At 48.0% G+C, this 26,608-nt stretch overlaps 3 protein-coding genes across 4 annotated transcripts; 2 read left to right on the forward strand and 1 right to left on the reverse strand.

Moving 5' to 3' along the window:
* Positions 1 to 34: 34 nt before the first annotated feature.
* WDR91 (WD repeat domain 91) lies at positions 35 to 17,548 on the forward strand. 2 transcript variants are annotated; one of them, XM_017804495.1, is made up of 15 exons: positions 35 to 191; positions 1,907 to 2,086; positions 3,092 to 3,299; positions 4,162 to 4,244; positions 6,401 to 6,525; positions 8,409 to 8,586; positions 8,864 to 9,022; positions 11,021 to 11,220; positions 11,667 to 11,817; positions 12,079 to 12,173; positions 12,490 to 12,658; positions 13,349 to 13,457; positions 14,941 to 15,053; positions 15,817 to 16,014; positions 16,902 to 17,548. In XM_017804495.1, exons 1-15 carry the CDS (start codon positions 69 to 71, stop codon positions 17,064 to 17,066), a joined length of 2,256 nt encoding a protein of 751 aa, XP_017659984.1. In that variant the 5' UTR covers positions 35 to 68; the 3' UTR covers positions 17,067 to 17,548. The 2 variants fall into 2 exon arrangements, with proteins under 2 accessions (XP_017659984.1, XP_017659985.1); XM_017804496.1 differs by lacking the exons at positions 14,941 to 15,053; positions 16,902 to 17,548 and having other exon boundaries at positions 15,817 to 15,980.
* A 1,357-nt stretch (positions 17,549 to 18,905) lies between these two features.
* On the forward strand, positions 18,906 to 20,015 carry CUNH7orf49 (chromosome unknown C7orf49 homolog). Its single transcript, XM_017804257.1, has 3 exons — positions 18,906 to 19,027; positions 19,089 to 19,179; positions 19,491 to 20,015. Exons 1-3 carry the CDS (start codon positions 18,906 to 18,908, stop codon positions 19,728 to 19,730), a joined length of 453 nt encoding a protein of 150 aa, XP_017659746.1. The 3' UTR covers positions 19,731 to 20,015.
* A 389-nt stretch (positions 20,016 to 20,404) lies between these two features.
* TMEM140 (transmembrane protein 140) lies at positions 20,405 to 26,006 on the reverse strand. Its single transcript, XM_017804576.1, has 4 exons — positions 25,848 to 26,006; positions 23,749 to 23,867; positions 23,043 to 23,156; positions 20,405 to 22,153 (listed from the first exon to the last, which is right to left on the reverse strand). Exons 3-4 carry the CDS (start codon positions 23,053 to 23,055, stop codon positions 21,516 to 21,518), a joined length of 651 nt encoding a protein of 216 aa, XP_017660065.1. The 5' UTR covers positions 23,056 to 23,156; positions 23,749 to 23,867; positions 25,848 to 26,006; the 3' UTR covers positions 20,405 to 21,515.
* Positions 26,007 to 26,608: the final 602 nt, after the last annotated feature.

The following is a 26,608-nucleotide window of genomic DNA, read 5'->3' on the forward strand; positions in this document are numbered from 1 at the left end:
AGGGCCGGGCCCTGCCCGCCCCGCCCCACCCCGCCCACGGGCGGAGCCGGCGGCGCCGCGGGGTCCCTATGGCGGCGGCGGCGGAGCGCACGGACGAGCTGGTGCGGGACTATCTGCTCTTCCGCGGCTTTACCGCCACCCTGAAGCAGCTGGACGCTGAGATCAAGGCGGATCGGGAGAAAGGCTTCCGGGTGAGCGGCGGCCGTGTCCCCGTTCCCGGCGGGGCGCTGGGCGCGGGTGCCCCCGGGGAGGACGCGGTCCCCGGGCAGGCCGCGGGCACCTCTCCGCGCTCCCCGGGGCTGGGCGAGGGCAGCGGGCCTGACGGCGGCGGGGCGGCTCTCGGAGCCCCCGCGCCTCCCGCCGGAGCGGCCGGCCCCGCCCCGCCGGGCTGGACTGGGCTGGGTGGCGGGGCCGGGCCGGCCGCGCAGAGGGACCCCCGTCCTCGGAGCCGCCCGGTCCGCCCGGCCGCCGCCTGTGTGCGCGCTGGGGACCGGCGGGGCACTTCAGCAGGGGGAAGGCTCCCCTCCTGCGTGGCTTCGGAGCGGCGTTAGCGCAGGACAGTGGTTTTCATCCCCTCGCCTGGCTTCCCAGTCAGGGAGCACAGTTCCCGGCCAGCCGCCCCGCCGGTGGTCAGCCTGGCCCGCCCAGAACTGCCGTCTGTCCGACCTGTAACCCACCGGGGGATTTTCGGCTTCGAGTCGAGAGGAACGGAGGAGACCCGCGTACCGCGAGGGCAGCGGCAGGAAGACATCTCTTTGCCTGGATCTTTTCTTGGTCATGAGATTCTTGTCCGGCGGCATTACAGCTCTGCTTCTAAGTTTGTGTGTCTCAAGCACCAGCTACCTTGACAAACGTGTGGAAGTTGGCACAGAATTTACCAGTGTCGAAAATACAGTTTCAGTCTATTGTGCGAGCTGCATGTTCGTGTAACAGCAGTTCTGAGCACTGAATGTAGTGCTTTGAACAGTCAGATTTTTCTTTAACCACCAATCCAGCCACTACTTTTATTATTCATTAAGCATGTTGCTTTTGTTTTTAAAACACTAGCACTTTGCTAATGTTTAGAGATTGTCAGACAGTTGACTTAACTGGAATTATTGTCCAAGAAGAAACTGCTGGGGTCACAAACTTCAGTTTCATTTATCTGTAGGAAGCTGCAGAGATAGAAGCTGAATGACGTCCTGAAACATTAACTGATGAGGGGAGAGCAAACCACATATTAAACAAATTCAGTTTAATTTATACGGGGTACAGGGTTGTTTTTTTTTTTCCTGTTGCCTCTCTTGGCCATCAGAAGTCACTGAACAAAAAATCTATTCCCACACCACCAATCTTCCTTATTCATATTGCAGAAATTATTTTCAGAAGGACATCATAATAAAAAAATCCTGTTGCAAAATTTTACACCTACATTGTTAGTAGATGAAATTATTAAAGATAAAGGTACTTCAAAGATTGCAATACAACAGAACCGACTTCCTCTTTCTATTGGCTAAATGTAGGGGTGTTTTTCCTTTTAGTCTAAAAATAATGCTATTTTTTTTGTATACTGCACTGGAGTTTTCAACATTTGATCACGTTATTACTTTTTCATTATCAAGTGACTTTTCAAAGCAGTGGAAAGTTTTGCTTACTTGCAAAGAACCCTCTCAACTGGGCCTAACAAAATGTGATATTTCTGTGAAAATCTGTTTGTCTATGTTCTGTCATGTTTCTTTTATTTGGAAAGTGCTGCTGAATGGAAGAATGCTAAGACAAAATGCAGTGTTTCCAGGATTAGGAAAATGGCTAATGCATAAGTGTTGGATTGTACCATTTATGCAGTTAAAGCTTCTCAGCACTGAGTTACAGAAAGTCTCTTGTGCCGCAAGAGCCCTCAATGACTTCTCCGTTTTGCCCTCTTTAGGTGGATAAGATAGTGGACCAGCTGCAGCAGTTCGTTCAGAGCTACGATCTGGCTGCCCTGCGGGATTACTGGAGTTATCTGGACCGACGCCTTTTCAGCCGTTTGGAAGACGTGTACCGGCCAACGGTGAACAAGCTCAAAACCAGCTTATTCCGATACTACCTTGTCCATGCTATTCAGGTAGTGTTTGATCTTTAGGCTTCTCTTTTATCAAGATCCTGGTCTCTGAAACCAGAGAGTAAACTGCTCTTGTGAGCCTCTGACAGGCCTGGTGGGTAAGGAGCAAGCAATTCATGTGTTGTGATCAGTGGTGTAGTAACGAGGTTGATGCAGTCTCACATGACAAGCTTGCGTGAAGGACAGGGAAACTCGGGCGAGGGGGAAACACAGTTAGCTGAGAGCAAGATGTTCACAGGCAAGTTCCCCTCAGAAGGATGCTAGCTCAGTCTTGCTTAGCCTCTGTTGATAACTTGGATACTGGCAGAGATCACAAGGTTCAAATTGGTACAAGGAAATGTGGGAGAGAAAATTAATATCTTTTTGCTTGCTTTCAATAGAACAGAAAATAATGAGCTTAAAATGGAACAGAGATTAACTTACTGAAACCCTGGGAAAGTCAATGGAATATATTTTCCCCTTGATTCTTCCTCCTTGATTCCAGTCCCTGACTGAAAATCTTGATTGGTGTTGGTGGAGGAATCAAAATCTAATGCACATTTCCAGAAGTGCATTTTTTCATATTTTATTTTGCCGTGTGCTTACCCTGAGGTGTGACAGCCCTGTCTGAATAAGACGGAAACCTTTTCAGGTTACATCTGCTGTAGGCTTGAGTAATTTGATGTATACTTTGGTCCCGAGTATGAACGCTCATGTCTTATGTCAGTGCACGATCTGCAGTGATTTAACTGGGGATCAGCGTGTTTAGTTTGATTTGTCTCAGCCTTTAAACAAGATTGTGGTGACTAGAAAGAAGGTTGGATTAAGTGTATTTGTGAGCTTCTCGTAGCGTATTTGAGATTCTTTTGTTCCCTTATGAATCTCTTAACTCTAGCCACTTGCTGTGTCAGGTGGTGAAAGTAGTTGTTATTGTGTTCATAACAGAACATAACAGAGAGCAAGTATTCCTAGACCTAATCTGACAGCATTAACAGAAGTGTGAGCCCTTTTCTTCTTGCTGTGTTTCAGAACGGCCGCAATGACAAGGCGCAGGAGTTTTTCCTCAAGCAGGCCTCCGAGCTCCAGAACCAGGTGGAGTGGAAGGATTGGTTTGTCCTGCCCTTCCTCCCTGCCCCAGACTCCAACCCCACCTTCGCTACCTATTTCTCCCGCCAGTGGGCAGATACATTTATCGTGTCTCTGCACAACTTCCTGAGTGTCTTATTTCAGTGCATGCATATCCTTTTTTGCAACTAATAGTTAAATCTCCCTTGCCATGGTGTTATACTGTTAACAGTGATGCTGAGAATGTAGTATTACAGAACCTGTATACCACTATAGTATTACAGAACCTGCTGCTTTCAGGTGATTGTTTAGAACAGCCAAGACTTAATAGGAAGCTGGTGTTTACCAGAGGATGTTGGAATAGTTATTGCTCAATTATCTGATGATATGTTACATTCCCTGGGCACAAACAACTGTGATTGTTGCTTATGCAGCCCTGTCCTAGTGACTAGAAATCTTGTGCACACCTTGTTCTGAAATGCTTTTACTCTTTGCTTGACATAGTACAAAACAGGCATGCACCCATGGGTCATAGTCCATAACTATTCTGGCATCTTCTGTTAGACTCTTCTCTGGGTACATTATGTTCACAACATTGTCTAGTGACAGCTCACTACAATAGGGCAGTTAATTGTTGGCAGAAGTTTTTGCCTCACACTACAGAGTTCTGGCCTTATATGTTTGCTGATGGGCAGGCTTACACTGTGGCTGGAATACAGCTCATCATGAACTGTTTCTTCAGTGTACAGTAAACAGTAACATAACCTGTCTTGTCTTCCAGCTCTGACTGTAAAAAGGAATAATCTAAAAATCCTTACAAAGTCCATGTGAAATAGTTTGTGCAACAGCAAAGTACAAAGTTGACTCAGTAACTAAGCTGTTGCTAATCTTCTGGTCGTGCGCATACTTATTGCTAGTTGTATGGACTGGGCAGCTTTGTTTTTACAGGCAAAGGGCTGGTATGGAGTGCTGGCTTTTAGAATTAAAGCAGGTGCTCACAAGTTCGTGCCTTGATTTTCTTTAACATTCCTTACCGGTTCCAGTCATACTGAACTTTGAAGCTGAATGTCTCAGGAGCAGTCTCATACAAGAAGAAAATGAATCGTTGCGGCATAAGGTCAGAAATGAGGTCACTCTTTAGCTGCTGACTGTGTGATGCTGTGAGTTTTGTAAAATTGGTTCCACCCATTCAAGGACATACTAACTGTTCAGTTCAGTGCAGTTATTCTAAGGCAGATTGTTAAGTCCTTTGTTATATTTTGATTTATATTTCAATTGTCTCCAGCAAACTTAGGGTTGTGATCATACTGTGAATTGTCTGTTTAGGGTATTCCTGTCCCTCTGATGGATGTGACAGTCCCCGTCCCTGTGCTGTCTGATAGGTGGTTGGATACTATTCTAACTGCTTTTCTGCTATGCTGCAAAGTCAAGACAATGTGAAACTAGTGGCAGGTTAAGGGTGCATATTGTAGAAATATAGAATGTGTTGGAAGGGATATATCACTGATTTTGCATGGAAACTTGTGAATAGTATTTAGTCATTTCCAGGTTTTAGCTGATAGAGCAATAGAAGCAATAGAAATGGGCAGTAAATTCTGGCAAAGAGACAGAAACTGTTACTTCTAAAATGGCCACTTCACCATATTTGATGTACGCTTAAAGCAATTTAGATCAACTAATGGAAATGTTGTGAATGTCTGTTTCCCAACTCTAGACCTTACAGGAAACCATGAGAAGGGTCGATCAGTTCAGAGAAAATGTTGCTCATCCCCATGTCTTATTTTAGGCAGTATCAGCAGATACTTAGAAGAGAGGGTGTAAGAATATGTAACATGGGTCAGTCATTCCCCAGTATAACTTCCTGTTAGAGAGATTCATGAAATCTGCAGTTTAAGAACTTTCTAAACTACAGATCATATGTGGATGATCACATACAAGTAGGAAGCCTTATTCATGTAAGCAGAACTTCAGTTTCACTTCCTCAAACATACCAAAGTTAAAGCTCTTTCTGTATGAATACTTGAGTAAAGTAAGTTTTGTGCTTTACCTCCCATGTTACAAAACACTGTTGTATGTTGTGCTTCCTGTTTCAGCTGTTTTAGTAGCTGTTCGACACTGTCCTAAAAATGTTGAAGTAAAATAGAATAATTGATTTCAAAAAGGAGGCTTTTTTTTTGTGAAAGAAAAGCGAGGTTTGTCACTGTGTACTGTACAGAGTTAGTGGATCAGTCAGACGGAAGGGTTCTGCAAAGATGCTCGGTGAATAGGGACGGAAGCATAAGGTATGTTTTGAAACAGCTCTTCTATTTCCTCCAATTTTGCATTCTGTACTCTTAGTGAAATTAAAGCTATGGTTTGTGTTTGGCATGTTGATTGATATAATTTACAGTCTGGATAAGGGTTTTCTGACAAATAGGCAGAGTTAAAACAAGGCTTTCCCTTTTGGAGAAATGCTCAGGTCAGAAAAGGAAGCAACTACCTATGGAAGGCAGGTTTAAATTGTGTTTTACACTGTTGAAACAATGCAAATACATGAATAACAAACTCATTTTTCTTCTTGTAGTTTCGTTCCTTAAATACTGCGATAAAAGGAAAAAGAAGAATTATATCTGAAAAACAAATGTACAGAAACACAAGAGCCTGAGGAACTCTTCATGTGAATGAGTCACAGGCATAAAGCATGTCTGTCGCAGAAAGCTGCATCCTGAGGTTCCTCTCTGCTAAAGGGGAAACCCAAAAATGTTTCTTTCTCCATAACATGGACATAAATTTCACTATCATACTTGAGAAGGAGATGCACAGGATATGGAGCTGGATTTCAGGGTGACCTGGTGGTGTTGACCTTGGTGAGCCCTGCTAGTTCACCAGTTCTCCAAAGCCTTGGTGTGGGACGAAGATTACCTTCTAGGCTCCGTGCCCGTACATCATTACTGCCTGTCACATGCATTGCCCTGGCCTTAAACTGCCTGCATGGAGAGTGACTGGTCAGCTCTGCCCTGCCTGGCTCTTCGTTTCCCAGCACCATTAATGTTCCCAGAGCAACAGCCTGGGGAGAGGAGTGAAGGGTTTTAAGTAGACTCTGTTTTCACATGTGTAAAGTACTGATTGTTTTGACTACTCAGACTAATGTAGTGCTCAGCTGGTCAGAGCAATTTTCTTCCTTCCCCACCCTTCCAAGGCTGTTGAAATAAAAGGAGTAAACAACCTCAGTGGGTAGGAAGAAGGTGAATCTCAGTGACCTTCTGTTTACTTGGCTCTTCTCTCTTGTTCTAGCTGTTTGCTCTGCAGGCTGAATCCTCCCGCATGAAGAAAGAAGAACTGGAAGTGGAGCAAGCAGTTGTGCACCACAAGCTGCCTGCATATGTGGCCAACATGGATCGACTAGGAGACTCTGAGCTGTGAGTGCCTAGAGGGGAAGAGCTGGGGACAGGCTCTGCTGCCTTCGTTATGTCAGGGAGGATCCTGGAGGGTCATTTCCTTGTTCCCTGCCCCGGGAATCAAGGCAGAAATACATCAAGGCAGAAAATCTGGTAACGTAAGTGGATTTAATGGGGGAATTCATGATGGACATCTCTCCCGTCATTTGGGAGGTTCTTGCAAACCAGTGAGAGCCCAAGCACACATGGAAGTGATTCTGCTCTCAGCATTGCAGTAAGGTGTTCTGGGCAGCCAGGGCAATGGTAGCAGTGCAGTACCTTGCAGTATTGCTCAAATGAAGTGGATTGTCTCTTGATTCCAATTTACTTTAGTGCCTGCAATGCCATAGGTGAGTGCTCTGTGTTGTTTTGTAGGGATTCTTGTTACAGAGAGATGTTTTCTTGCTTTTGCAAAGTCAAGGGAGAAGGAGTTTTTGTTCTATGAGGCTCAGTTATGTGCAGAATTCTCCATAAACTTGCTGCAGTTAAAAGTGTGTTCTGTGGCTGCATCTGTTGTATACCTATCTGTGGAAACTAGGCAACATATACAATGATACACCTTGTTTAGTTTTTATTTAAACTCTGTTTTGCCCCCAGTATATTCTCAGGCAAGGCAAATCTGTGCGTTTGGATTCACTGTGTTACTGAGGGGTTTTTTTCTTGCTTTAAAAGGATCTGAAAGAATATGTAGCTCAGCTACAGGTTATTAATAACACTGGGGCTTTGACTTTCTCATGTGCTTCTTTCACTTGTATTCAGACGGGAAGAGGATTGATCAAATTATCCTGTTGACAGTGACAACTGTCAACAGTTGTAGCAGATACCGCACACAAAGTGTTTTAGTCTAAAAGCAGTCTGATTAAATAGACTTAAGTGTCTATTGAACTATCTTGATAATTGCTCTGCACTCCTTACAGAGGACAGGCTACAGAGTTTAGTTTGTGATATGTTTTTTTAACTGTGTGGAAAGCCCCAATGCTGTCTGCACACGTGGGGGAGTGTGACGTGAGGGATGGGATTATTTATTCCCATATTAATTTTTGTTCATTTGTATTAGAAAAACTTGCATAAGAAGAAGTATTTCTTGTGCGTGCAGCTGTCTGGGAGCCAGTTCTGGTTGCTTATTTTCATGTCTCTGCTCAACCCAAAGCCCAGCTTTTGGTAGAACAGTTCCTTCCTTGAAGAGTGGATAGACAGTGACGATTATTGTATTCCCCTTCCCCTTGCTGCCACACTGCTCTCAGAGGAAGCTGTAGCAGAGTGAGATCAGATAGTTATGGTCTGGGAAGCAGCTGCTGCTCTTGGCATTGTGGGCTGAGAAGGGAGGTGTTTGTAATTATACAAATGATTACAAACTCTCTTGCTTGCTTTGGGTCCAGATACTGAGATGCTGAAGGCCTGCTGTAAAATTGTTGAACACCACTTGCTGAACACCTGTCTAAGGGTGTTTAGTGAAACACTGGATACTGAATGTTTCTCAAAGTAGAAACATTGAATTGGGAATCCCAGCTGAACAGGTTCTTCAGAAATCTGGATTCCCCTGCCTTTCCCTTAGGGTATTTCTAAACTAACCAGATGGTGTGGATGGAGTTTTAGGTGGTTCTACTGGGGATTCAACAACAGTTGATCCCACTATCTCAGTGGCATCTCTAAGAAGTAAGCTTTTGGTTACGGGAATTATAATGATCTGCTCCAGGTACTCACAGGATGTTTTCAAACAGTTTTTTAATGCATAGTGGTCCTCTGGCTTGGAAATGAACATCTGTCTTCAAGTGGTTCAAACAGATTCACTTGCTGGGTGGTCTTTGATCAGATTGCCTGGCTACACTTTCATATTCTATTTTTTTTTTTCTTTTTTTCATTAGTGATATGACCTGCAATCAGAGGAGTACAGCACATTCTCTTCAGTCCCGGGGAGGCTTTTTGTCTACTTTTCTCTCCCAAAGTAAAAAGGGGCCTTCTAGACCAGCCCATCCAAGTGGGGCTTCTCCAACGCAGACTGGCAGTATGCTGCTAGGGAAGAAAGAACCAACAAATCACCAGGTAATTATCAGCTGTGTTCACTGAAAGTTGCTCAGTATCCAAGGAGTTAACTTGCTGCATGGCACTGCTCCAAGCTTTTGCTTCCACCTGAAAAAATGAAATGTCCTTTCCTGCCTTGCAATATATGCTGGGCCTGAATGCAGCACAAGAACAGCTACTGTTTTCTGTGGGCTGGGGGAGCCTTTGCAGGTGCTTGATTTCTTTGCTGCCTCTTTTGCTCTTTGTTCTGCAGCATAGCACAAGCATGACGTTGCTTAGTTGTTTCTCTGCCTTCCAGAGTGCCAAAGGAAAAGAAGGAACAGTGAGCTCTAAGGATGGGAAGAGTCACTTCAGTGGTTTAGTCTCAGGTGAATCAAGTTCCCTGCAGCAGCGGCAGAAGCGCTTGCAAGAGCATGGGAAGGAAAGGAAGGAGCTGCTGTCCAAAGGAACTTTCCAGGTACTGGTCAACACTGCAAGGCTGGGAAGCAGAAGGCTGGTATTTCTGTAAAACTAAGTGGTAAAGCAAGTGCAAGTGTTTCCCTTAAGCTTCTGAATTGCTACTCGGAACTAACTGTATCAAAGGTTAATATCTGTAGTTAATCAGGTCCCATTTCAAATGGAAGAAGAGTTGCCTTTTGTCATGATCTTTTTCAACAGCTTGATCCTGAGGGCAGTATGTTTCATTCACCTTAATGGCTGTGTTCAAATTCCTTGCTAAAATCCTCATTTTTCAGTAGCAATGGACTTGGCCCATCCATCCTGCCCAAGTGAGTTCTCTTTCTGTGCGTTCTTATGCAGATTTGTGCAGGCTCTGTGTGGGATAGATGAAAGCTGATAGAAAGTTTTCCTGGACAGGAGTGGAAACATTTTTCCTAGCAATGTTTTCTTTTTGGAGTTTATTGCACTTCACGTTGCAGTTTTGCCTGGGAGTGTGCCCTGCTTTCAGATCTAATGAAATAATAAAACTGTGTCCTGGAATTTAACTGCTGAAGGTCAGCAGACCCCTTCTGTTCACCTGTGTGTTGTACGGCTTTCAGCAGCCATGTTGTTAAAGAATACAGAGCACAGGAGGAATGATGGCAACATCTCAGCCATGTTTATTTTGGCTATATGAGACACTGCCTTGGGGGAGAGACAGTGCTTAGGGACTGTGTCCTGTTGGCCAGTATGTGTGGCTGTTCTGTGTATGGGAGCACTGCTTTAAGTTACTCCATCACTCAGCATTCAAGGCCTTGAGAGAACTTTTTTTTCTTCATTGTTCATCCAAAACGCTCTAAACATTGGTTGGAAAACTGCAAAGCCCAATTTCCCAATAAGTTTCCTTTGACTTTCCTTTTTCTGTGATGTTCCAGGTTAGGGCAGTGTTTTTTGGGCTATGTAAAAATTGGTTCTAGTGCTTTTGGGCAAGCTTGATACTCTTTAGCTTTCTCTTGTTCTCAAAGCATGTGAGCAAAAAGGAAAATGAAAGGTGGTGCTGTTTCTTCCTCTTTCACGAGTGTCATTCATTGGTTGTTACCTTCCCACATTAATTGAGAGATCATTCTTGGATTTGTTTCCCAACCTTTTCCAGCTCTGTGATTTCACATTATTTGATTATGAAGTGTTTGATCCATTGGTCCTAATGTGAAGCTACTGTAAATGAGGCAAGCATTTGTTACGGAAAGTGGATTCAAAACCATCCATACCATTTTGGGACACTTAATTTTCAGAGGATGGTTTAACAAAAGAATGCTTGCAGATGTTTTACTGGCTTATGTGCTGTATCTGCTTCTTGTTCACCTTCTGGTAGCGAGGGAGGACTAAGCTGCTTCCTAACGTTTCTATGTACTGCAGTGCAGATCTTGTCTCATCCAAATGCCTTCACCTTCTAAAACTCCGTTTTCTCTGTCTTCCCTGTCAAATTGGGTTTTAAGCTTTTGGACTCGTGCCAACTCTACTGTTGCCATCAGTCAGTTGGCTGCAGTGGTGGCTCCAGTGCACACAGTCTAAATCTCTGGCAGATGAGGAAAATCCATCCACTGTTGCTTAATAACCAACAAGAGATTTTGTGCAGATTTACTTAATTGCATATTATACGGACTTAACTTATATTGCTGAATGCAAGAATTTCTTGAAATATGTTGATTTACTTGCGAATTTGTGCTCTAATGGCATCTAAATGGGCCTCTGATATTGGCTGAGGTATGAGGTTTCCTTTAATTCTTACAGGAAAGTGTATGGCTGGGCACATGGAGGGGCATATAAGGGACTCTACAACTAGGTAGGCCATGGTGCAAATCTGCAACACACTATCCTTGTGCTCAGAAAGGTCCCTGGAAGAAAGAGTGTTGGGCTGAGAATTCTTCTGTTTCGTTGCAGCTTCGTTTTTTTTTTTCTCCCAGCAGGCTGGGGTGGCTGAGGAGCTTGATATGGAGCTGCTGCTTCCTTGTATTTCACACAGGATTTCTTCCTTTAGGGTCAAAGTGCTGAGAAGAAAACAGATACTGGCACAGCTGAGACAGAACCATCCTCAGAGCTGCATGCTGAGCAAACAGAGACTTCAGCCAAAATGCCTACCAGCAGTGCAGAGGCTGTGGGAGTTCGGCAGGAGCAACCTTTCATCGTCCTGAGCCAGGAGGAGTATGGGGAGCACCATTCATCTATCATGTACTGCAGGTAATGGACTGTCAGAAGAGGGCTGTCTTGTACAAGCCTCTGCAGAAGGACCAGCTGTGTTGGCCTCTTTCTCCCAGCCTCTCTTCTGTCCAGCACATTGTGCATGTACCCTCAGTTGTAGGGCAGTCAGGTTGCTGTGACTGAAAATAGCCTGTAGCTTGTGCAGTGAGAATGGACAGATTTTTGTGGCTGGGAGATGCTAGCCAGGAAGAAACTCCCTTGGAAAGCAGGATGGTATTGCATAAGGGCATTTTAATTTACATCTGGAGCTTAATGTGCCTCATTGTGCCAGTTACTGTGAACTGAGTGGGAGGTGGTGCAAGGAGGTTCTGATTCCTGCAGAAGGAACTGGTGCATGGCCAGGGAAGGATGGATTAATGGGATATCTAATTGCATCTAAGAATTGGAGGGAGAAAAATACCCCATCGATTTTGTTCTGCACACAGGGTTGATTGTTCTGGACGGAGGGTGGCCAGCTTGGATGTGGATGGGGTCATCAAAGTCTGGTCTTTTAACCCCATAATGCAAACTAAAGCTTCCTCCATTTCCAAATCTCCATTGCTCTCTCTGGAATGGGCGACTAAGCGTGATCGGCTGGTGAGTAGTCTGCATGTGGAGGTGCAGCAGATGATATGGGGCTGTGTTGCACGTTAGTTTCTAGAAAGCAGCATTGTGGATAAGATCAGGGCAATGGTTAGTTTCCACTTTCAGTGGGACATGGGGATCCAAAGGCTCTATGGTTTAAGAAAAGCTAGAGTGAGGAGCGTACTCTGTGTTTTGAGCAAGGAATTGGTGGTTGTTGGACAGCATCATTGTACTGCTCACTCACACACTTTCCATCTACTTGCTGGTTTCAAGCTATTGCTTGGCAGTGGAGTTGGGACAGTTCGTCTTTATGACACAGAAGCAAAGAAGAATCTCTGTGAAATCAGCATTGATGAAGACATGCCCAGGTAACTCTGGAATACTGATTTTTGTATACAAATATGAATGGTGTTTTTTTTTGACAGTGAATGTCTCAATGTTCCTGCTGCTTTTCTGCAACTTCAGAACTATCTTACCTTCATCCAGAGGACAGTCCGTCTCTGAGCAGTGTAAAACTGCACAGTTAAAAGGGAGACACTCAAAATCTGTCTAAGCACATGAATACTGCCCTCTTTTAGAGTGCACCCTGTCTTGCGGGGTCTTAAAGGGAGAGGTTGTATTTGAGTGTTGTGCTTGGGGCAGCTGCTGGAGAGAGGCAATTCAGACTATGTGCCTGTGTTTCAGGATCCTCTCGCTTGCCTGCAGCCCAAGTGGTGCCTCTTTTGTTTGTTCTGCGGCTGCCCAGAGCCTTGTCTCCCACATGGACTTCTCAGTAGTCAGCTCTGGGGGCAAAAGCATGAACCAAGTTCCTGGGAAGCTGCTACTGTGGGACACTAAGACGATGAAGCAGCAGGTACTTGCTGGGTTTCTTTTCTTTCTCAGTCTGCTTGCTGAGAATGAGTATCTTCTGTTGCAATGCGTAGGAGCCCTCTTTCTATATTATGCTGACTTTCTTTTCAATACCCTTCTTTTTCCTCCTTCCTCCTCAATCACATTCAGGGTAAAAAATAATGTAAGTAGCTGCTGGCCTTGAGTGAAGTTATTTTGTTTTATTGGTGTGTTGGATTTTTTAAGGGATTCTTCAAAATAGTCCATAGCCTTGTTTCTATCCTGCCTGCACAGTTTGTGACTGGAAATATCCCAAGTGGGGATTGAATGATGCTTTGCTCAGGCTTTTCCTAGTTGAGCTATACCGAAGGGTTTTTGTTGCTGCTGTTTCCCTTGCCCTCCCTGTTTTTAAGTGAAGAACTGTCTCTGACACGTAGGAGAAAGCAACATACTCAAGCTAATGCCTGCCAGAAGCTGGTTTTGAAATCTTGAGGCCATGGCCAAGAAAGCTGTGGTTTGGCTGAGGTGAATTGCTGGTTTAGTGTCACAGTAAAATGCCACTGCCAGCCTTGAAGTCTGTAATCATTAGAGGTGTAGGGCTCCAAACTGGAGGAGTTCTTGCTACTAAATACCATCTTTTCTCCCTCCCCTGGAAATCAGCTCTTCAGCACCCCCAGCTCTGTTTCTTGGCATTAATGCAGACTTTCTCTTCCAGCTGCAGTTCTCCCTGGAACCTGAGCCCATTGCTATTAACTGCACAGCCTTCAACCACAATGGCAACCTGCTGGTCACTGGGGCTGCAGATGGGATTGTTCGTCTCTTTGGTATGGTGGAAAAGAACCTGGGGGTGTTGGTTGATAAGCAGCTGTGAGGCCAGGTGGCCATGGCTTGCATCCTGGCTTTTATCACAAACAGTTTGGCCTGCAGGACTAGGGAAGTGATTGTCCCCCTGTACTTGGCACTGTTGAGGCCGCAGCTCAAACAATGTGTTCAGTTTTGGACCTCTCACTACAGGAAAGATATTGTGGGGCTGGAGCATGTCCAAAGAGCAAAAACAAAGCTGGTGGAAGGTCTGGAGCACAAGTCTCATGAGAAGCAGCTGCAGAAGCTGGGGGTGTTTAGCCTGGAGAGATGGAGACTCAGGGGAGACCTTATCATTTTCTACAATTACCTGAAAAGATAGGGGTTGGTCTCTTCTCCCAAGTAACAAGGTATAGGACAAGAGGGAACAGCTTCAAGCTGCATCAGAGGAAGTTTAGAGTGAATATTAGGAAAACTTAAGTCACCAAAATGGTTGTCAAGCACTGAAACAGACTGCTTAGGAAAGTGCTGGAGTCACTCCTTGAAAGTATTTAAAAGATGTATAGATGTGGCACTTGGGGACATGGCTTAGTGGTGGGCTTGGCAGTGTTAGGGTTATGATTGGGCTGGATGACCTTGGAGGTCTTTTCTAACTTAAATGATTCTATGATTCTGTGACACTGGGCAGTGAGGTGGCTCCTAGTCCTCAGCTAGCTCCCCTTAGCACCCTTCTGCTGGCCCAGAGGCAGCTGTGAGATATGCCTGAACATCAGGGTGGAAGCTATTTTCTCTCCCTCCACAGTGGCTCTCGGGAGTGAATTGACAAACTTTTTCTGGAGGATATTGGCTGGAGACCCTGGTAGTGCAGCTGGATTTGTTGTTTCTCTCCTGCTGAGGAGGAGAGTTAACTTGCCCTTGAGCCATGTGTTCTTGGGTTATACCAGATAGCAGTACATCTGTTAGAGGCTGAGTCTTGAGGAAAGCAACTAATGTGTGACCTTCCATTTCAAGGCACATCCTTCACATCAGTCCTCCTTCCTTCAGCAATTTCTGTTTCTCAGGCTTTGCCCTCTGCAGCCTGACCTTTTAATAAAGGCAGTTTGGGCCTGTCTCATCTCTGAATGAGGAATCTGCTTCTGGCTCGGGTGCTAGCTGGAGGCTGCAGCCCCAGGTCTGTAGGAGGACAGAGCTCACAGCAGCTGTGAGGGTGGATGGATAACAAGGGGAGGAGGGGTGCCAATGGGGCTTAGATGCAGAATGCCTGCAGTTGACAGTGAGCAGCCCTGTAAAGCTGGAGGAAGAGCTGAGTAGTTACAGGCAATGATTTTTGTGGCCAAAGTAGAAGCCATATGCTGGAGTATAAGCACAGGGTGCTGGAATTGGATTGGGCTCCCCCCCGTCTGGTTTAAAGGGCTGGGACAAAGACCTTAGGAACATAAAAGGCCTCTCTCTTCACCTCAGCTCTGTGTGAGTACAAGAAGTGTTCAGTACTGGTTCTCCCCTTAGATATGCAGCAGCACGAGTGCGCCATGAGCTGGAAGGCACATGATGGGGAAGTCTACTCCGTTGAGTTCAGCTATGATGAGAACACAGTCTACAGCATAGGCGAGGATGGCAAGGTAGGCTGTGGGTGACCTACTTGTCAGCTTCTACTGGCAGTGAGATCGCTTCTGGAGTCTTCTCCGTATGGTGGGGACAGTAGTAAAAATATGCTCAGAACCTCAGATCTGTGGGCTGCTAACTGTAATCTTAGGTACCACCCAATCTGCAGTAGCACCCTGCTCCATGCAGTCTCTACAGGGAGAGGGGCTGCAAAGTATATTAGGAGCTGGAGCTGTCTTGGACCTTGTCTGCAAATCCTACTGTTGGTGACAACCCCTTCCTAGGTAGTCCATGTGAAGATGACATTTCTGTGCCCCTGAGATCACCACATTTGAGATCTGGGATTCATAGGGAAGCAGATCCTTGACCACTGCATAAATCTCCTTGTCAGCAGCTCCCTATTGCTTATAATAAACGTTTCAATTTCTGCAGTTCTGCAGTCTTCAGCAGTAGAGGTGTAGCTTAGGGAGGGAGCCACCTGCCTGAAGGTGTGGGCCCTTGGATGAGGAGAGTAAAGTGAATTCTCACCAGGATACTGCATGCAGTGTGGAAGGACACATAGGCAGCAGTGCTCATGGAAGGTAGGGCATAGGTTTGCCTGGACTCTTACAGCTTTTGCTGCCTGCGTTTTATTAATATAGCCACTTAGATATAGATGTCAAAATGCCACCTTCTGTTTGTGAGGAATGGCCACTTGGCTTAAACACAACAAATGGCCACTCTACTTTGATCCTAGTTAATTTCACTATAGGCTTTTGTCATCTCTTTTTCTCATTCTAGTTTATTCAGTGGAATATTCACAAAAGTGGTTTGAAGGTGTCTGAGTATGACCTTCCCAGTGAAGCTACAGGTCCGTTTGTTCTGTCCGGGTACAGTGGTTACAAGCAAGTCCAGTTCCCACGAGGACGGCTTTTTGCTTTTGACTCTGAGGGCAATTATATGTTGACATGTTCTTCTACTGGGGGAGTAATTTTTAAGGTAAGTCTGAGAAGTGATGGGGAGTGCTCTTACGTATCCATACAAGCTTTTGTTATTTACAAGGGTGCAACAGCAGACACTGGAAGTTCTCAAGCAGAACCTACGCATCCTTGCTCTGTGATAGTTATTGCTCAGTTTCACACAGTGTGCATTTTAGCAGTGTGTGGTGTTTAGCAAATGTTTGGGTCCTCTGTGTAGCTGGAGTATGTGTGCTCCTTCTTCTTAAAGTTTAGCTGTGGCAGTTTTTCTTAGTGTCCAAGTGCCTAGGACAAAGTTTTAATTATTTTTTTAATATATGGGTGCACGCCAGTTCAATGCAAAATGTGTGATTGTGACTGATGCTCATCTTTAATCTTCCTCATGTGCTTGTTGATGCTATGTTAGACCCAGCTTGATTCTCCCCTTACTCTGTACTGAAATTAAATTAAGCGTAAAGCTGAATGGTTCCAAGTACACAAATTTCTGTGCCTCAGTGACAATGGTTACTGATCACATGCCCCTTGCCTTCTCTTGAGTATAAGCCATCGCAAAGCAGATTAGATGGAATTTTTACTTTGCATCTGGGGCACTCACGGCACCTGAACTAACATGAGCTTTAGCTTAGGCTTATGTGTTTCTCATCAGTGTGTGCTGTTAGCCTGCCTTGTTCAATTACTGCAGGTCAACTGACATCAGAAGCTGAGCTGCTTGAGAACGTGTGCTTCAGTTGGGAGACTGGAAACTTCCTTTCTCATGTGTGCTACACATCTCAATAGCTCTCTGGTTTTCTGCTTAATTGTGCATGCTGTCAGATATGGAGTCTAGCAGGCTTTGGCTTCTCTTGTTGGATGCATTGTCCCCACTGCAGAAACTTACCTCTTTAAAATCTTACGTTTTCCTTCTTTTAGTTAAATGGTGAAGAAAAGGTTCTGGAAAGCTGCCTTTCCCTGGGAGGACACCGAGCTCCCGTTGTCACAGTGGATTGGAGCACAGCCATGGACTGTGGGACCTGCCTCACTGCCTCTATGGATGGGAAGATTAAACTAACAACTTTACTGGCTCAAAAGTCTTAACCTGGACAGTACTGAAGGGAAAGAACTACAGACTTGAAAAAAACAGTGTTAACTATACAGGAACAAAGTGCATGGGAGAGAAGGCAAAGCAAAGTCCCTCTTCTCATTGTAGCTTTTGCGTCTTGACAAATACATTTGCCAAACCACTGTGCAATAGAATGCCAGTATGGGACTGGATCAGTGGCAGCACTGAAAAATAAGTCTCCACTGACCCATTATGGCAGCTGGGCTTCCTTCTGTCAGGGAGTCTTGAGTAGCACGTGGCTGGAAGGCTGTTGGAGTCATGTCAGGGGTTCTGCAGAAGAAGCTGAGGCTGGAGGAGGCAAGCATGAGGCAGCACAGTGCATGATGATAAGATGACTCAAACTGGAAAGGCTGACACGAAGCCAGAATATTCTTTCTATATAACATTTGTTGTTATGATTTTGTTAGTTTGGTTTTTGTTTGGGTTTTTTTCCATAAAAAGAAAGTATTCCCTTGCACTCGAGATCTGTGCTTTGTTCAGCTGTTGCTGCAAAACATGGAGGGTGGCTGGGACAGTGATGTCCAAGAGTCTCCTGCATGGAGAAAAGGCCCTTGTGCTTTTTCACCAGGTGCTTCTGGCACTGACATCCACACACCAGGGGGGGAACCAGACATCCATGAACAAAAATAATTGCGTTTGTTTGGATGTATTGTGTTACCTTGTCATAGGTATCTGCTACCAACTACAGCAAAGATCCTTAGTCAGACTTTGAAATGCTTGTTTTGGAGTTGAGAAACTAACTAATGCTTAGCAGCTACCTGATGGTGGGTAGGAGGAGGGAGAGCCAGAACCAGTCTGGCCCTGTGTAGTGCTCTCTGGCACCCTCCAACATCAGGGAAAGTGCTGTGCTAAGGCACTGCATAGTCTTTGAGTGGACTAAGCAGATACATTTCATCTGCTTACACATTGCCACGGAACTTTCTGCTGCTTATGTCCTTGGCCTGTATTGGAAGTTTAAGGTAATGTTGTTCCTTGGCAGAGCATACACACTCTACTGGAAAACAAACAGGTGTTTTAGAATTTAGAGTTGCAGAATTATAGAATGGTTTGGGTTGGAAAGGACCTTAAAGATCATCTAGTTCCAGCTGCCCTGCCATGGGCAGGGACACCTTCCACTAGACCAGGCTGCTCAAAGCCCCATCCAACCCAGCTTTGAAGACTGCTAGGGATGTTAGCTTCTTCCAGGTGTTACCTTCTAACAACACTGACAAAGGGTTAGCTGAGATTCTGGAGAGAAACCACTTTCAGGTTGCTTTATAAGTAGGACTAAAAAAACCCTCCAAACTGCTAGGGAAATAAAATATTAAATGTGTATTTCAGACCAAGGCTGGTATGCAAAATGATGCATTAGCACAACATTGATACTGTGCCAGAAGCCTCAAGGACTGAACATCTTGTTTTGCTAGAACAATCCTCAGACATGCTTTATTCCTAAGGGGATTTTTACTCTCTATATATACTTTGACCAGGCTCCTCTCTCTCCTGCAGGGCCCGCCCGCGGCAGGGGCAGCACTGCCCGCCACAGCCTGCGGAGGGCGCCCCGGCAGCGGCGAGCGAGGGGGCCGGGTGGCCGGCAACTGTTCCGAACATGCTGTTTGCTCCGCAGCTGGCCCACAGCCCGGCTTGCTCCGCCTACGTCGCCTCCCGCCCCGCCTGACCAAGCAGGGGGATCTGCCGTGACTTGGGTTGTACGGCGGTTTAGAGCCGCCCTTCCAGGTGCCCCGCGCTCCCGGTGGAGCGAGGAAGCAGAGTCGGAGCGACGGGCGGAAGCCGCCCCCCGGCACCGCCCCTCCCGCGGTGTTCCCTTGCGGGGGATGGCGGCGGGCGCGCGGCGGCGGCAGCTCCCGGCCTGGATGGGGGCGGCGGGGGCCGAGCGGGCGGCGGCGGCGTCCCCGTCCCCCCGGGCCGGGCGGCGGCGGGCGGCGGCAGCGCGCAGGTAGCGCCGCCGGGGCGGGGGAGCGGCGGGCGGGGGGCGAGCCCGGGCGCTGCCCGCGCTGAGCGCCCCCCTGTGCGCGGCCCAGGGCGGCGGCGGTGTATTGTATGAACGAGGCGGAGCTGGTGGAGGTGGCCTTGGCAGTCCTGGCCGAGGTGAGCCGGGACCTCCGGGACTTGGCCTTGCCGTAAGGGGGCGCGGGCGGGCGGCAGGGCTGCGGGCGGCCCCTCTCCCGGCGGCGGGTCGGGGGGCCCTTCCGGGTGTAGCACAGTTTTCCCGGTCCCCTCTTCTCGATCCCAGCTGCGCAGCCGTTGCCGGGCGCTGCAGGGCAGAACCAGGCTCCACCGCGGACCTGGGACCTGGCGAGGGCTGTCCCGCGGGATGGTGGGCTGCCCCCCCTACTCCTTGGGGTGCTCCCGGGGTGAAGTCACGCACGGCCGGGTTTGTTTGTTTTCCCTTTGGTCAGAATCTACAGTGCGAGGAAAGTGAAGAGAAGGCCCGGTCTGGGAGCAGAGAGGAGCAAGAGCTTCAGCCAACACTAAACGAGGCTCCTGGGAGCAAGGCCAACGCGGGGGAAGGCAGCGACCACAGTCCGGCGCTTCCATCCCCTCCTGGTGCTAGTGCTGGTGCCGAGACACAGAGCACAGGCGGGGAGAACTCTGAAGACGACGTTCTGAAATATGTCAGGGAGATCTTTTTCAACTAACATTTCCTCTGTGACTCTCCAGGAGTAGGGGAGACAGTGAGGCGAGTGTCCCTTCCCATGGTGCTGAGGACAGTGGGAGGAGGGCCGGGAGCAGGCTCTGTATCTGCTGTGTTGGTGCCCTGTGGAGCTGGTAGGATACCCATGAAAGCCAGGGAGGGGAAAGGAAGGAGGCACTCACTTCACCCAATCCGCGCTGGGTTCAGTGGGATTTGGCTCCAGATTAGGATGTGTTCATTTCTGTTTGGCATCTCAGAGCATGGACAGATTAAAGAGAACATTCTGGTTTCTGTGAGTGTCCCTTTGGTGGGTCAGTGTTGGGACTGGAAGGGAGCGGAAGGGAGCAGGGAGTTGCTGACTTGGAACGCCTTTGCTGGCTCTGCAGAGCTGCAGTAGTCATGGTTCAGCCTTGTGGGCTCCCTTGTCCTTGTGGTCCCTCTGTGACATCTGCAGTGGGGGTGGCAGGCTGTCCACATTGGACCTGATGCTAAATTTACCTCCAGACTCCATCAGTCCTCCCATGGCTGAGGAAGACATGAGTGAGAGCAGATTGGCAGGGCTGGGACTGTCCTGAGGGGGCTGACCCCATGGCAGTGTGCATGGGGCGATGGGAAGGGATGAATACCCCTCAGTATCCTCTTCCCAATCCAAAAGGGGAATGAACAAACCACATGAGGCCAGGTGTGAGAGCCTTTATTGAAATGAAGAATCAGTCAAACTACCATCACCAGCCACATTCCCACCAAGGCTGAAGCAGGAAAGAAAACATACCCTCATGTCCCCAGAGGAAATGGGGGCAAAGCAGATGTTTCTTTGTGCAAGCTTACAGACATGGCACGGAGCACTGCTGTGCACTGTCATGGCATGGAGACTCCATCCCGTGCTCTGGCTATGATGGCCTACCTGGGGCACTGCACCCCAGCCTTTTGGCAGCCCTGGCCCTGCTCCCTGAGCACACCCTTGTGTAGTGTGTCCTGAGCTGGCTTTGTGGTGAGCTGCCCTCACACAGAACCACTTCTGGAGTCTCAAAGGTTGCTGGAGTGCTGGGCTCAGCACCATAATATCAGTGGGGACAAACCTGGGACTCTGCACCAAAATCCTCTGCTTCCTCATGGAAACCCTCCTCACTGGAACTCTGTTCATCAAGTTGTTAGGCTGCCTCTCCAGGTGCTCTGCTGCTTCTGGGGTTGGATGTGGGGCACATTGCCCCAGTGAACTAAGGCAGTGACTGCAGATACTATAGCTGGTAAAGTACAGGTGCTCCTGCTGAAGAGAGTATTTTCACTGCACCTTTAGGCTGCTACTGCTGTGATGGCAGTGTAAAGCCACAGCTCCTCAAGTCACGATTACCTTGAAGGCATCCCTGGTTAGTCCAGGAGGTGGAGAGGGAGCAGATTCTCTGGGCAACTCCAAGAAAGGAAGCCTGTTTTCTTCTCTGCTTGCCTGTACTTAAGCTAGATATTAGCTTAGGACAGAGGACTGTGTCCACTGTATACTGGTTCTGATCTCTTCACTGCTCTTTGGGTCAGGGCCAGAAGTGCTGTTGCTTTGATGCTGTGCCCCATACTAAGGGGTGTTACACGCTGTTGTTCCTGGGAAGCTTCTGTGGTACACTGTGGCTGTTGGTGTCTGCTGCCATCTTGACACAGGAGTGCTGCACACAGCAATATGCCAGAGCATGGCTGGACATGAGCCTTTGGACTAAGGATCAAGTTCTTGCCAGTGACTAAAGCTGCATTTGCATTACTAATTTAAATCAGGTTAATATTAGCTCTTGCATCTTCACTGTCAAATCTCAGTGGGCAGGACCTTCTCTGTAAAAGGCCTTTGACACTTATGTGTGTACTTGACCCAGCTGAGGTACATAGTGGCAGTGAGAATCTGAAGCAGTAGCAGAGCCTGAGTCCCAAGCAGTGCCAGGAAGCCCCCAGTGAAATCAGAGGGGTGAATCCACTGTGAGGTTTGTAAAAGAAACATACCCAGGCCTCCAGAGAGGATTATCATCTGGATAAAGAGTATGATGAGGATCACCTTCCACCCCTCTCTCTGCTCTGCGTACTGCACATTTACAACAAAAAGGGGGTAGAAGATGCTGAAGACCAGGCAGGTATACACACAAACCCTGGCTAGCGCAATTTCTGGTAGGCTGATGCCCATCACCTGTAGATGCTTGTAGTCCAGGCACTGCAGCTCCCCAGCTGTCTCATTCCACAGGCAGAAGTTGTAGAAGCCAATGCGTTTGTCAGGGATGTCAACCAGGTTTCCAGCTTCACACAGCAGTGCGTAGACCATCAAGGTCAAGGTCCCAGCAGCCTCGAGGAGACTCAGCACATAGAACAGGTACCCTGTACACCTCTGTTGCAGCAGACCCATCCTGGTGCCTATATGCTTTCTTGGTGCCATGGAAAAGCCTGCTGTGGGGATGCCTGTTGCAAAACACAAAGGAGGGGACCCCTCAGTTGTTGTCTGTTATGGCACCCTTCCCAAGATGTGCTCTGAGCCTGTGTCGCTGGAGTCTAGGACTCCCCTTGCAAATAGAACTGAAGCATCTCAGTCCTGCCTAGGACTGTGCTGCATGTGTTACTGGGTCGAGGGGGTGCATTAGGTACATTTTTTGTCACAGCAAAGGTGGCTTAATGATGTCCTGTGTGTGGACCAGCACTGGGAGGATGGTATGACTCAGCCCCACACATGCCCCTTGCACCATGATCTCATATTGAACAGAGAGGCACTTGTCAGCAAACTGCAGTGATGGGAAGGGAGCAAAACTACTGTCTGATAAGAAGGGGGTTTAGAGCTGTTCTGGGAAAATGCTTTTCTTTCAGTTTTGGTCAGACAAAGACAACCCTTGTGATCTTTGGACTACTGAGTAAAAGAAGGAGGAGTTAAGAGCTATTCTGGGAAAATGCTTTTCTTTCAGTTTTGGTCAGACAAGCACATCCCTTGTGATCTTTGGACTACTGAGTAAAATGCAGGTATGACAGGATCTGAACTGCAGGGCTCCCCTTGCCTCCCTGCCCCATTCTATAGCTCTGGGACAGTCAGTGCCATCGATGCCACCCTTTTCCAGCACCTGACGTCCACTTGCACCTGAGGTCCTTGCATGCCCATAGATTTCTGAGCACACCAGGACTGATTGCCTGCAGCTCTGCTCCCACCACTGAGGCTGGCAGACATGGTGCTCCTCTGTCCTGGTTGCCTAAGGACCAATGCCCTACACAGACAGGCTGTTGTCCAGCTCAGAGAGGCATGGATCAACCTGCAGCCACTCACCCTCCTCTGAGGCCCAGGGACATGGGTGTTACTGAGACAGACCTGTGATTGCCATCCTCTGTGCACCTCTCTCGGACTGCTTGGCAAACCCAAGACTGCTCCTCTCCCAGAAATGTGAACTGTCCTCAGTGCCCTCTTGCAGGCTTCTGCTTCACACTGAAAAACAGGAAAGTGGCATCAGGAAGAGGTATCACTGGCTGCAGATCCACATGGCATCGCAGCACAGACCACCCAGATCTGCAAAGAGACACAAGTAAGACAAAGAGCTTGGAGATCTTGGCTTCAAGCTCAGCCTCTGGCTCGAGGCTTTGCAAATAACTTTCCTCCCCTTTGACAAGCATTATCTCCTGAGAATCATTCACCACTTTCCTTCAAAAAGTTCACATTGGTTCCGCTGTCCCCCCTCTGTTGCCTATTGTCTAGTGGTATATCATCCTGATGTCCTGGATGTTCTCTAGGCCATCACCCAAAGCTGCTTTTGGATTTGGTACAGTCCAGCCTCTGAGTTTTTAGAGCAGCAGGAGAGACTCCACTAAATTTGTACCCAGTGCCTGGCTGCAGTGCTGGTGACTAGAGACCCTTCAGCATCCCCCTCCCACTCCCTGTCTCTCCCTGGATATTTGGAAGTGGGCACCTCTGTTTAATGAGCACAGAGATAAAGCTTCTCCATCCCAAACTTCTCCACACAGTCATGGCTAGGAGCAGCACACACACAGCATGGAAGGGGGTCACAGCATCAGACACCAACCTGTCCACTTCTCCTGATCACTTTTCCCTCACTTCTTGTAGCTTCCCTTGGAGGTCTTCTTCACAACAGGCTTCTGGAGAGACTGGAAGGTCACATGGAGGTTGCCCATTGTTCTGAATCTACAATGAAGACACAAGCAATGAGAAAAATATTCATGCTTGGGCACGGAGTGTGCTGCAGAATGAGACCTCAGGCACATGTAATTTCACCATGGTTTGTCTTGCCCCTGATATTGCCCCTTGATTTGTTTGTCTTACACACGGTCTCCTGCAGCCAGGCATTGCTGCTTTTCCTCTCCCTGTTCCACAAGGGCTCACACCACCCACTGTTCTCCCTGCTGTCCTGCCTCACAGGTGTCAGAACAAGCTGCACTTGGAAGGGACTCTTGGTTAGCTGACCAGCTCCCCAGGGATTTCTGTTAGACCTCAGAGCTGGGACCAGTACAGCCCAGCCAGCTCCTGGCCTTGCCCACTCACCAATACTTGCTGTCATATTTCTTTAGACTGACTTCCTTAGGAAGGCAAGCTTGTAGAAATACAGGGTTTTTGTTCAATCATCTCATGTTTACTCCCCCAGCATCCATAAAACATAAAAGCTATTATAATTGTCCTACTTGCACATATTTACTAGAGAGGGGACAGAGAGTTAAATTCCTAGCAGGTTTGTGGATATATATGCCACAGGTAGAGGACAGCCACCTCAGAGACCCTGGGCTGCTGTGTGATCTCTGCATCTATGAGGGCCTGGGGAAACCCCTTGGTATCTCTGCCCTCTTTTTTGCTTTGAGGCTCATGTCTATAAGGACATATTTTCTTTTCCCAGTGATGCCACTCTGTTCATTGTCAAATTTCAGGCAGTTTTGCCCCTCATCTTCCTGCTGCCTCTCCAGCCAGCCCAGCAGGTAAATCCCTGTCCCTAGGTGTGACTGTGACAGGCCAGAAACATGCCTGGAGTGGGTGCCTTGTGCCAGCTGGATAGAGAACACATGGCTGGCCTGGAGGCGATGTATCATTTGGCAGTGAAGGCTGAGACCTAGCACCCTGCCACCAGTGCAGTTGCAAGCACGGCATTTGTGAGCTCTGCAGCTCATCCTTTGGTGGCAGCCTGGCTGAGAAGCAAGGAACAAACAGGAAAGAGCTGTCACCCAGGGTACAGCTGGGGTTTTTCCCAAACATCTGCAGCCTTGCCACCTCTAAGGAGGTGCTTATGCCTTTGGACAAGAGACTCTGTGGCTCTTCCTCAAAAATGCAAGAAAGAGGAATCAAAGCATGGCACAGCAAGCCCCAGGCTGGATTCAGCCTCCTTCTTTCTGGACAGGCATCGCGGGAAACACTGGGTTTCACCATAGGAGAGCTCTGTGTCTCAGTCTCCCTGGCAGAGAGAGGCTCCATTGCATGGCTCAGGAGCTCTGTGGGATGTCTTTGTGGGAGATGTGGCACCTTCTGTGCTGTTGAGACTGCGCAGCCCTTTCCTCTGCTGCTGGTAGGGAGATAAGCAGCTTCCCAGGCTGGGGCTGCGCTTCCTCCAACAAGCTGCTGGCAGAATACCTGGGCAAAGGTGGCAGGAATGCATGCAGCTCTGGCACAGGATCTGGCCTCTGTGCAGGGTCACACATCTCTGTGGAGCCACTGCAGTGGGGCTGAATGCAAAGGGACATGGGGATGGGCATGTTCTCTTTCACCGAAGAGCCCTCCAGAAGACTTGACTTTCCTGCATCCCCTCTCCCTGGCTGCTGCAGGGAGAAATGCCATGTGAGAGTGGTGGGAAAGGAAGGCAGCTTTGGACTTAGCACTTTTTCTTCAGCATACTTGCTCCCCCCCCAGCCCCTCGGCTTCCCGGAACCCTCTTTCCCCCCAGGCAGGATTATCTGCAGAGAAACCATAGGTGAAGAAAGGCCACTGACAAGCTAAGGATTGCCAGCAAGCAAAAATCAGCCAGCGGCAAATGCAACAGACTGTAGAGGAACTGCCCTTAAAGAGTCCTACAGCTGGGGAAGGACCTGCTCCCTCCAAGACATTTGCACACCACTTCTTCTCCTGGCAGTTCCCTCCAATGCCAGTAGCGTTAAAAAGGTGGGGGACTTGGTGGAGGATACTTACCGACTGCCCATCTGACTGGGTGCGGAGCTGAGACACACTGGAGAGGGCTGAGGTGCCCTGGGGAGCCGAGCTGGTCTGTGTGCTGCCAGGTCCTGAGCTGGCTGGGCTGTGACACAGCCAGCCCCTGTTGTGTCACGTGCTGTTCGCTTTCTGTTTCGATTTTGAGCACATTCTCCTCAATGTGCTCCTCCCTGATATGACTCGTCCAAATATGAGGAAGAAAACAAGCCAAGCCCAGCCACCACAATAAGAGCCGGGGCCACGTTTGCATCTCCTTCTCCCGGCTGTGCTAACCGGCGGTAATAACTGACCTGGCTAAGTTCACCAGGAGTGTCGTGCTACTGTAGTAGCTTGCGTGTCCACGAGGGGTTAGATGAGTTTGTTTTGTTTGGACACTTCTGTAGAGGTGACTGACTGTCCCAGCAACGACCCCAGTACCACAGCACTGTCAGAATTCACTGATGGAGCAGTTGGGGAAAATAAGTATGATGGGTGTGGGGTGGGGTAAGCAGGGCAATGATCATCAACGTGGAGAAAGAATGGGAAAGGAGATGAGAAAGCAAGCAGGGCTTTCTACGTGTGTGCGCCTGGAGGTAGGAGAGGCTGGATGGAGTGTTTGGGCTGCTAGGTCCTGTTGTCTGTGGGTGGGAAAGGAAAGCACTTTCCAGGAGCCAGCTTCCACCAAATTCCTGCGTGATCGTTTCTTCCTGGAATTGTTTCCTGAAAATCAGAGCTCTTTCTGGAAGTGGAGTCTGCCTCGC

Source organism: Lepidothrix coronata, unplaced genomic scaffold, assembly GCF_001604755.1.
Source record: "Lepidothrix coronata isolate B3197 unplaced genomic scaffold, Lepidothrix_coronata-1.0 Scaffold9, whole genome shotgun sequence".
Classification (NCBI taxonomy): domain Eukaryota; kingdom Metazoa; phylum Chordata; class Aves; order Passeriformes; family Pipridae; genus Lepidothrix; species Lepidothrix coronata.